At 38.6% G+C, this 11,577-nt stretch overlaps 1 protein-coding gene across 2 annotated transcripts in view; it reads left to right on the forward strand.

The window, feature by feature from the left end:
- The first annotated feature begins 1,743 nt into the window (after window positions 1-1,743).
- The window catches only part of LOC121872619 (peroxisomal membrane protein PEX16-like), a 62,272-nt gene continuing 52,438 nt past the window's right edge, over window positions 1,744-11,577 (forward strand). The window contains exons 1-3 of one of the 2 annotated variants that reach the window (XM_042375516.1): window positions 1,808-1,945; window positions 3,693-3,827; window positions 8,459-8,589. In XM_042375516.1, coding sequence (XP_042231450.1) covers window positions 8,521-8,589 — 69 coding nt within the window. In that variant the 5' untranslated portion in view covers window positions 1,808-1,945; window positions 3,693-3,827; window positions 8,459-8,520. Of the gene's footprint in view, window positions 1,946-3,692; window positions 3,828-8,458; window positions 8,590-11,577 lie in introns of both variants that reach the window. The other variant, XM_042375515.1, reaches the window with a different exon arrangement.

An 11,577-nucleotide genomic window follows, 5' to 3' on the forward strand; every position in this document is an offset into this window, starting at 1 on the left:
CTAGGCAGCGACAAACAGCGTTTGTAGGGGAGAATTCCACTACAATACTCCCCCTTCCCTCCAGGCTGTGTAGGAGACTTGTTGTCTGCAGGGTTGCATAGCACATGTGAGGCAGAACGGGCGGTGCGTGCCTCATGTGAGACAACGGCGATGGCGTGATGAGCCGGTCGCTGGATACAACTGTCTAGATACACAATATCTGTGGGAGTAGAGAGGGAGAATAAGGGTGTGTGGAGGCGATGAATGTTGTGCTTCCCTCACGGCAGGTACAGAGTCGACAGATGCGCCTTCTGGGGTGTGTGGACCTGGGTCAGGAGCAGGGGCTGTGTCAGCAGCAGCGGATGAGGGCTCGTGACAGCAGCTGGGTCCACGACAGCAGCAGGGTGCAGGACATCAGCAGGGAGTACCTGAGGGAGAAAAGAGGGGTGTGTGGGTCCGCACTCAGGAACAGAGGCCGCATCAAGGGCGGCAGGGGTTACTGCTGGGCCGGGGTCGGCGTCTGAGGCAGGACGGGTGTGCTGGGGTCGGTAGGACGTGGTGCTTGGGGGCAGGAAAAGGAGCTGGTGTCTGCTAGGAGAAACAGTGCTGCTCGAGGGTGTCTAACCTGCGGTGTAGAGACAGTAGCTGTAGAGCCGATGAAAGCTGCTTCTGTGTGGATAAGCCAGTCTTCCATGTTGCTTGAAGACTGGGAGCGTGATCAGTTTCTCCTCCATCCTGTGTGAGTGTGAATCTCCGGGAGTCACCATCAGGGGTAAGGATTAGAGCCGGGTTCACACCAGATGTGATGGAGAAAGGAAACTGCTAATGTGCCTCTATATATACATGTTGTGGCTGATGTACAATTTGGAAGCTTGAAAGGGGAAGGCATGGTTACAAGGTGATGTAGAGAGAGAGCTACAGAGGATGCCTTTAGAGAAGGACAGCCAGGGTCGCCATGCCTGTCAAATGAGAGAGGACCGCCAGGCAGGCGGAGGAGGAGGAGGTGTTGCTGGCTGCGGCTGTAGGTAGAAAGAGAGGCAGATCACCACGAGGTCAGGTCTTAAATAGCGGGGGTAAGCGTGGCATAGCAGTTGACCCCCGCTCCGTGGTGTATGGCGGCGCTGGTTGACCTAGACCACGAGGCATACACTGGGGAATTGGTGGGGTCGGCTAGGCAGCGACAAACAGCGTTTGTAGGGGAGAATTTCACTACACTATCATCATGAAAACTTCAAGGAATTGTCAGCTTATGCACTTAATTGCCTAGTCACACCAGCAAGCAATGCTATTGTTGAACGAATATTTTCTCTGGTAACTGCAATCAAAACAAAACCAAGAAACAGAATGCAAATCAATCTTCTAGATGCAATTATCAGAATACGAGCGCATCTCTTCGAGAATTCAATCTGTTGTAAGGATATGCGTATAACGGATCGAATGATAACGAACTTCAAGTCTGATATTCTCTATTCGTATGGTGGTAGAATTGGTGTTGCTCTCACTCACAACAGACTGCACGAAGCACACAAGAAGTTGACATAACGATGTTCCTGTAACAAGATTGAGGTGAGTTATTTTACCTTATGCCTATTATTACTGTTAAATTGATTTATTTAGAAATATTTCAACGTTTTGTGTTTACTTTGTTGTTTTTAAAGGTTTCTAAGTTTAATTTGGAGAGTATGTAGGTTTTTAAAGACAATTTTACCATTTGGCCTTTTTTGGCCTTTTATTCCTGTGTTTTTGGCCATAATCAACTGAAACCATCTGTCACCCCTGCCGCCGGCCGCACGAGTCACATGAGTCGACACTGACAGTAAACAGACCACCATGGCTCCTGCTGCTGGTGGCTACTCTCACACATACCCGGACTGGTTTGTTCGGTATAAGAAATGGGTAATGAACAACCCAATGGCTGCTGCCGAAATGGAGGCTGTAGTGAAGTGGGGTTCTTATATTTTAGCAGGTATGTTAAAGATTTGTGTTGGAGGCAAAGGAAGTAGTAATTAAGAGCCAAAGTGCTCGCCCTACACTATAGCACGTAACGGGGCATTGTATTACAGCCGCTCTTGTGTCACGTCACAGGCGGTCCGACTAATTACATTACCCAAATGTAGCCGCAATGAAGTCAAATAATGGTCCTACAAGCGTAAATCGGGCTGTGAATCACTTTTCGATTATTATTTGTAATAGTACAAAAATTGGTAAACTTAATTTAATCTGAGTTGTGTTAGGTTAGGTTAGATTAGGTTAGGTTAGGTACATGCACTCGATCTATTAACTCAGATTAAATTAAATTTACCAATTTTTTGTGACTTCGTGACACCAAATACCAGTCGAGAAGTCATTGGCAGTCCGATTTATTCTTGTAGGACCATTATTTGACGTCATTGCGGCTACATTGATATTAATTAGTCGATACAGGTGTTAACCTTTTGACAGTTCCTGAACTTTGAAGGCTGTCTTTTTTTTTTTTCTTTCTAGGGTGTGACTTAATAACTTGCCTTAAATCATGATTCCCTGACAACGAGCACCACTAACAATCAATTAGTGTAAATTTGCATATAGAACGTTTGTTAATTGACTGTAGTAATAGTTAATCAACCTGGTGACACTGAAAATGTTAAGAGAATAAAGGGTATTTATTCGTTTTCCGGTAAATTTTCACTTGTTGCTAAAAACGTAATTAAAGTTAAAACTGTTTTTCCGATAGTTTTTGATGTGTTATGAACGAATTTGACCTTCATTTCTGTCGTCCCCCATCTCAGAAAATAGATATTTGCTATAAAAATCAAGGTATTATTACTGTTTTGGTCATGCAGCAAATTTGGTATTTTTATTGTAATTCACGCAACATTCCTACCCCAGATCTATTATCATATTAAAAAAAGCTAATTTTAAGATAATTTAATTCTATTACATTGCCGTTTGAAACGTCTATAACGGAGGTAGCACATGCCAAATCTTTCTCTATGTAATTCCATTAATCATTCCTTCATGAATCATTATGTTTATGCATTCGCACACGTCACACGACCAATCAAAAGTGTTCTTTTTTTTTTGTAACTAAATTAAATGAATTGTGGTTTCTGGTTTTAGAATTCGCTGTATTTTTTTCCCAATCAGATTCAATTGTGATTTTGGGTTAGGTTAGGTTTAGCTAGGTAATCCCAAAAAAGGTTAGGTTTAGATGTTTTTCTAGTGTTTTTGGTGTTTTGTATTCGCTTGGACATGATTTTGTCGAAAATGCTTGTTTCTCTCTCCCACCCAAAACCCTGGCGCCCAACAGAATCCCCTATCTTGTTGGGGGTAGAAGGGCTTATAACTAAAAAACAGGCAATTTTCGGTCACAACCAATGAAAATGCTCAAAAAAAATCTAGAAGAACATAGTTTTGACTTTCTAACAGAGTTGTGTGAACTACTATAAATTTACCACAAATTTTAGGATTTTAAGTTTAGGTTAGGTTGAAAGTATGTTTTTCTTATGGTTTTTGTGTGTGTTTTAATCGATTCTGACCTACTTCCAAATGATGCATGACCGAACCAATAATTATACCAAAATCAAGGCAAAAAGTGTTCAAAACACAGAAAACACCATTGAAAAAACATAGTTTTGAATCTAACTTAACCAACCACCTTAACGAGGGGACTCTGCCCCCAGACCCCCATTTCGTTTCCTATGACCCTGTTACACTTTTATTACCTTATTCAGAATTAGAAGACTCCTGGGTAAGTTGTGAAGGGCTGTGGAGGGTATAACTGTCCTGCTTCGGCTGTGGTGGGTATAGCCATCCTACTTCGATGAAGAATCGGTATAGCAAATGGTCATGGAACTGGTGATTAATAGGTAATAATGGAAAATACTGCTTGAAATACTGTGGGTGAATTCCTGGTCCTTTCACCCACTCCTTCAGGTAAAATTTCACTTGTTGCCACTACGTAATAAAATTATAAGTATCTTGCTTATATGTAGTTTGTGCCAGAAATGCCAATGGAGAAAAGTGTTTTAGAATTTCCAAAATTACTGATGGCAACTATAAAGTTCCCGAGATTCGTTTAGTGGCAACAAGTGGAATACAGTACTGTACCCCCATCCCTCTTTTTATATGAAAAATTGTGTTTCTGGTGTATTTTGGTGTGTTTTAGTCAAATCTGACCTTTATTTCTTGTGCAAATGAGCCATTATTTTTTTTCTTCTAGAAAATCGACCTAACCTTACCTAACTTCCCAGCTGGGGAGATTTGCCCCCAGACCCTCCGTCATATTAAACAGAAAATACTTATTTTGATAACTGGTGCCAATGAAAGCAACTTTGTTGAAGCATCATGGTATAATTTTACGTTTTTTGTGGCCATGAGAGTACACTAGGACCTAGCGGGTTGGATGTAAACAAACCGCAGATGACAGCGTATGCCAACAATGGCAGATACCTAATGTTTGAGGGAAAATATATTAACAACTAAGCATTTGCAAGGAACGTACTTCTTAAATATCGATTCATAATTAAAAAAATACAATTTTGGAAAGTCAGAAACACTAGAAGAGGAATGGGTAAAAGTTGAATATTAATACCAAAGTAAGTTATTGTGTAGGTAATTGCAAAAAATAGTAATACTATAATAAAACTGACACAAGTATTATGGTTAATTACCTGTTTTCCTTGAACATATTTTCATGATGGGATAATACTAAATGAGAGAAGTTGCTGTCTTTGCAGTAACCAGACAAAATTTCTCCATAGAATATACATTATATAAAAGCTCTCTTACCTCAAGAGACTACACAAAAAGCAGGAGGAATACATTTGTCACTTCACTGTACAATATGAGTTTTTTATTTGCAGAGCTGCTACCTTGTACATCATGATTATCTGTCCATTGCTACAATCTCTATTTATTGTTTATACAATGAAAAAATAAACAGCAAAGAATCGTTTGACATTATTATGAAAATTTAATTACCAAAATTGGGTTTTCTTATATTTTCTATGGTGATTTGAAAGAATATAACTTATTTATGGATATATGACCCTTAATGGTCTTAACCACTAGCAACAACAATGATTACTTTCAAAGTGGCCAGGGGATTGAAGATGAGGGAAAATGTGATGTTAAAACAGGTATGCCAAAAATCACACTGAATATAGGTATGGCAGCTGTATTGACAGACCGTGTTAATGGTTTGGCCAGGTTTGGTTTAGTTAGGTGAGTCGGAAAGAAAGCCCTCTTAGTAACTATCATTATATAGTCTACCCACCATGCATATGCATTAGGCTGCCAGCATTTCACAACTTTAACAATATTAGGAGGAACAAGGCTAAAAATAAGTGGATAACAAATAAAATTTGAAAGAAAATAGATAGATGAAGAAATTGACAAAATGAAATGAGGCTTACATAAAAATTATGGTTAATTACCTGTTTTCCTTGAACATATTTTCATGATGGGATAATACTAAATGAGAGAAGTTGCTGTCTTTGCAGTAACCAGACAAAATTTCTCCATAGAATATACATTATATAAAAGCTCTCTTACCTCAAGAGACTACACAAAAAGCAGGAGGAATACATTTGTCACTTCACTGTACAATATGAGTTTTTTATTTGCAGAGCTGCTACCTTTGTACATCATGATTATCTGTCCATTGCTACACAATCTCTTAATTTAGTGTTTATACAATGAAAAATATAAAACAGCAAAGAATCGTTTGACATTATTATGAAAATTTAATTAACAAAATTGGGTTTTCTTATATTTTTCATGGTGATTTGAAAAGAATAACTTATTTATGGATATATGACCCCTTAATGGTCTTAACCACTAGCAACAACAATGATTACTTTCAAAGTGGCCAGGGGATTGAAGATGAGGGAAAATGTGATGTTAAAACAGGTATGCCAAAAATCACACTGAATATAGGTATGGCAGCTGTATTGACACCGTGTTAATGGTTTGCCAGTGGTTTAGTTAGGTGAGTCGGAAAGAAAGCCTCCTTAGTAACTATCATTATATAGTCTACCCACCATGCATATGCATGGCTGCCACATTTCCCAACTTTAACAATATTGGAGGAACAAGGCTAAAAAATGGTGGATAACAAATAAAATTTGAAAGAAAATAGATAGATGAAGAAATTGACAAAATGAAATGAGGCTTACATAAAAATTAACAAAGAAATTTAAAGGGAATGCAGACGGTCCAACAATGATGATGTAGATAGTAAATTGCAAGGAGATTGAAGATGATGACAAAAGGCACAATTGTAAGGAAATGTACAGAAAGATTAAACATAAGGAACCCCAAAAAAGGAATTTTGACTATTAAAAGTAAAGACAAGAAATAAAAGAGATGAGAGTAGAGAGTGTAGAAGAACTATGCAATAATAAGTACAGTACATGTATAGAGTAGAGGTAAGAAATGAAAAGGAAATAAACATTACACTGCCAATTCTGGAAACAAGTTGAGGCAGATGTGAAAAATGAAAATGATAAAACTTGTGGGGTTGATCAGCTTCCAACAGAATTTATAAAACAAATGGGTAAAAATATTTGACTAAAATATGTAATTCTATATACAATAAGTCCTCGCTTAACGTCGTGGTTCTGTTCCTGAAAATCGCAACGTTAACTGAAACAACGTTAACGGAATAAATTTTCCCCATAAGAAATAGTTTAAATACGCTACTTATGTTCCCCAGCCTCCCTTTGCCCCATAAAATACATTACATATACAGAAATTCAGTGGCATTTTTATAGAAAATTGTATATACAGTACTGTACTATATACAGTATAAATAAACTATATAATTTTGTACTGTATTGTACTCACTGGTGGACGGAGGTGGTAGAGCGTATGTGTGGTGGGTAGTGGAGCGGAGGAGGAGGGTGGCGAGTCACTGAGACCCGGCGGGTGGCTCCTCCTCCCGGTTTAAAACCTCCATTTTCGTAGCAAGGCTAATGGTCTTACATTGCTTCTTCACAACACTAGCATCAGTAGCACTTGATGGGTGCTTGGAAGCCATTTTGAATGGATAGAGTTCAGTATTAAGAGCAGAAACACTTAAACAAGCACTAAAACTGTGGTCGCTTAACAAAGACTGGTGATGCTTGGGGACGCCGCTCCGCATGTGAGAGCGTAGCTCGCCAAGATGAGATGGTGATGCGCCATACAAAGTAGTCCGTGACGTAGCGGCGAATCGGGCGGACGTTATCCGAATCGTGGGTATCTAAAGAATAGAGATGTTATAACGAAACAACGATATATGGGGGCAACGTTAAATTAGGACTTACTGTACTGTACTTCAAAGGAGACCTTCACAGTGATTGAAAAAAATCAATACTGTACAGGGTATTTGTATTATTACCTAAAGGTCCAGGAGCCTTAGAGTGCGCCAACTTTAATAAGCCATGCCTGCAAAGTTTTATTAAATATAATTTTCTGACTTAAAAATTTGTATTAAAGCTTCCACTGCTGCTGTGTTGGCAAGTTGTAGAGAAAGTACTACAAATTGAAGTAAAACTATCAATGTGAATAAGAAGCAAGGAAAACTGACTGGCTTTTTTCTAATACAGTACTGTACCACTGGATGGAGAACTGTGAGGGTAAAAGGCATTTAGACAGACATAAGTGATCTGTGAGTTGATACACAATAAATTTAATTGTTTTAAAATGTTTATTTAACTTATCTCCTTTACACCCCCCAAAAATGCAACCCTCCCCCAAATTATCAGGCTGAGTAAAAAAAGAAAAAGGGCAAGCAAATTAAAAAAAACCGCCCAGGGATGAGTAAATATTCCACATAATCTGCTCAGCCTGGTTAACTGTCTTTTGGGGGCACTGTGACTTGGGTTGTCTTGTGAAGGTTGACTGGCCAAGCCCAGAACTAGGCAGCTCAGAAACCCTCCTTCTTCCCTGAATTAGTGTGGTGGTCTGCTGGCAATGAATTGGGATTGACACCTGAAACCCATCATGGGCAACATGAAAGGAAAGGTGAAGGGCACACTAGCTGGTACAATTTCATGTATTATATATTTTCTTTCCTTTTAGGACAATAGTTATACTGTACAGTAGTAGTGAAAGTAGACCCATCTTTATATCAGTCATAGTCATTAATATCATGCCTCTTGAGTCTCTAGAAGTCTAGAATGACCAAATTTATAGTGTTGTATTTATAATTAAGCTGCCTACTGGATATCCATGCTTGATGATAAAATATAAATTAGGATGAATCCTTCAGTTTCCAAAATGTCTTTGTAGAATAATTAAACACTGTTTCTTGGTATAGAAAGCAAAAACATTAGGAAAAAACAATTTGAACTGTATGGGATCTATGTAATTTTCATAGGGAGAGCAGTGCTGAGTGCATATTCAATTCTAGATGTAGCTAAAGAATTGATCTTTTGAAAGGCAGAGGATTATGAGAGGAAATAACAAGGAAATGGTCCTTGATAATGCTAATTCACACATTATATTTTTCCAGGGCGTTTAAAACTCTCAACTCTCCTCTGTGAGATTGTGTATTCAGGATCAAGACTTTTTGAAATGTTTAATGACTTCTTAATAAAAGGAACTCTACCACAACTCACAGCAAAGGAAGGTAACAAGTTAAAGGTAGGACACAATGTTGAGTATAAACTTTTTTAATTAGTGGAAAATTACATTTTATTTATGATGGGCTGCCTGTAGAATGAATAATTAATAAATTTTTTGTGATGATTGTAAACTTGGTACAGTATACAGATATTAGTTTGTTATTGCTGTACCTGTATTTGTATAAGTTTTTACCTGGATCATTATCAAATCACACTAACCCCTTCACTATGGTGACACCAATTTTAATATTTTATTTGGCTAATTCTTGACAATTTTATTCAGTACAGAGAAGACCTTGTACTTGAGGGGTTAAAATGAAAGAAATAAAAGAATCCAGATTACCCCTCATCTTTAGTATTTAATTCTGTGAAACTGTATGTGATGCCTTTTGAAGAGTCTTCATGTGGGACTCCATCATCAGATATTGTAGGTTGTTCGTATGAGATCTACAGTACTGCAGTATCTATGTTAGGTTAGGTTAAGTGGGTACTGCAATCACTTGTAACAGCTAAATGTATTTTCAGTTTTCTTGTTTATACTGTAGTAATTAAGGCTCGCTTGACTATTAAGTCCCCAAAAGATGCACTATCTTAGGGACCTTACCTCGGCCATCTTATTATTAAAACTAAAATTCTTATACTGTGCTGTACTATACCCTGTATTATGGGACACCTTCAGGCTGGGTCTTTTTCTCTACCACAATAAGTACAGTACAAGTACTGTATACAGTATTTGCCAATAGTACAGTGGTCCCTCGGTTAACTCCAATCCGTTCTAGAGGGTTGCTCGTTAACCTAAAACCATTGTTTCAATGGGTTTTTTGGTAATTGGTTCCAGCTCACCGAAAGCCTAAATTCAACAAAAAGGAGAAAGGTACACTTACTTTGAGGTGTATGTAGAAGGCTCTGGATGATGATGGGAATTAGAATGAGGGTGGAGGAAAGGGAGAAGAGAAGGAAGTGGATGTGGAGGAGAAGCATTTACTGCTTCTTGGAAGGTGAGTCACCTTCCATGAAAATGTCAGGAACTCTGACTGACAGATTCTCCACCAATAACATCCTCTCCTCTTAGAAGTGGAAGGCTGAGGGCTAGCATCTTGTTCCCGCTGCCTTTTACTAAAGAAACTGTCAATTTTTGTTTGTGGGGCATCTCTCCTCCTCATCATTAACTGATGTTTGAAGAAGGAGACCACTGTGTCCTCAACATGACACAAAGCTAGTTCAGACTTTTCCATATCTGGGTGCCTTGAAGCCAGTTTCCTGAACTTCTTTCAGTGGTGAACAACATCATCTTCAACTCTGAAGTTGACATATGGTCATCACTAGGCTTAGGATAATTATGCATTTAAAAATGGCTAAATATGCATGCAAATATGCAGTAAAAACTGAGAAAATATGCACTTAAATATGCACTTTAAAATGTTAATAAATAATAACTACTAAGTTAATAACTCCTATTCTGTACATTTTCTCAGTAAATTTACTTTCCTGGACAGGATGTCGCAAGTATTTTTAAAGAAGGATTAAATACAAAACAATATACTGACAAAGTAATTTATTAAACAATACTGAAAAAAGTATTTTCCTTTAAGAAAATAGAAGAACAAAAGAGTGTCAGGAGGGAACTGGTGGAGCCCGTGCATCTACACCCTGCCTGGCTGAACACGAACCCATCACGCATACAGTTCATGTCCACTGACCAGCCAATCACGCCTAGCTAACCACAGCGTAATGTTGAGCTATATAAACCACTTAAGTATGTTCCTTTTGATATTATGACACTAAAACAAAATCGCATTTTCGATATTGTATTAGTGCAATAAAATGGACTTTTATATTTCAAATATAAGTAATTTCTGCCCCAGCGTTGCTGTTATGCTCATGAATTTTTTGACCCTTGAGGTTGAAGAATGTTTTATAATATTTTGGAATTTTCCAAATATATGCTTTATAAAACAAAAAAAATATGAATATGCACTTAAGCTCAAGAATGGCTTAAATATGCATTTGCATATGCACATATGCAAATGCATAATTATCCTAAGCCTAGTCATCACTTTCCATTTCTCCCTCGCCACTGTCAGCCTCTTAACATCTCATCCAGTTGCTGCAAGTCTTCAGGAGTAAGTTCCTGTTCATGAGACATCACAAGCTCTTCTACATCATCCTCCTCCATTTCAAGGCCAAATGACTGACCAATGGACACAATCTCCTGGTGCAACTCTGTTTCATCCTGAAATCCCTCAAAACCATGGACTACTGATGGCCACAGTGCTTTTCATGAAGAATTGAGGGTTCTAGTGGAGACTTCTTGCCATGAAGACACAATCAATTTTACAGCCTCCAGGATGTTAAACTGTGTCTTACAGAATTGTGCCAGTGTTAGTTCAGGATCAGTGGAAGTTGCCTGATGACACCTGAAAATTTTCATGTACAGCTTCTTAAAGTTGCTGATCACATTCTGGTCCATTGGCTGTATGATTGATGTAGTGTTGGGAGGCAAAAACAACACTTTGACAAAGTCAAATTGAGACTCCAAAGTTCTGGCAAGTTGAGGGTCATGACCAGGGGCATTATCCATGAGGAGAAGAGCCTTTAAAGGGAGTTTATTGGTGGTTAGGTAGCTCTTCACAGAAGGGCAAAACACCTCAACAGCCCATTCATTAAAGAGCTGTCTTGTTACCCATGCCTTACGGTTGGATTTCCAATAAACTCCAAGCCATCCTCTTACCACTTTTTGTTGCTTGAACACCCTGGGGTTCTCAGAGTGGTAGACAAGCATAGGCTTCAGTCGGAAATCCCCTGAAGCATTGGCACCAAGCAATAGAGTGAGACGGTCTTTCATGGGTTTATGCCCAGGTAAAGAGGCTTCATCTCTGGTGGTGAATGTTCTTTTGGGCATCTTTTTCCAGAACAGCCCAGTTTCGTCCACATTGAACACTTGCTGTGGAAGATAATTTTCTGTATCCACCAGTTCTTTAAATTCCACTAAAAACTTTGCTGCCCC

Source organism: Homarus americanus, unplaced genomic scaffold (assembly GCF_018991925.1).
Source record: "Homarus americanus isolate GMGI-L3 unplaced genomic scaffold, GMGI_Hamer_2.0 scaffold39155, whole genome shotgun sequence".
NCBI classification, from domain to species: domain Eukaryota; kingdom Metazoa; phylum Arthropoda; class Malacostraca; order Decapoda; family Nephropidae; genus Homarus; species Homarus americanus.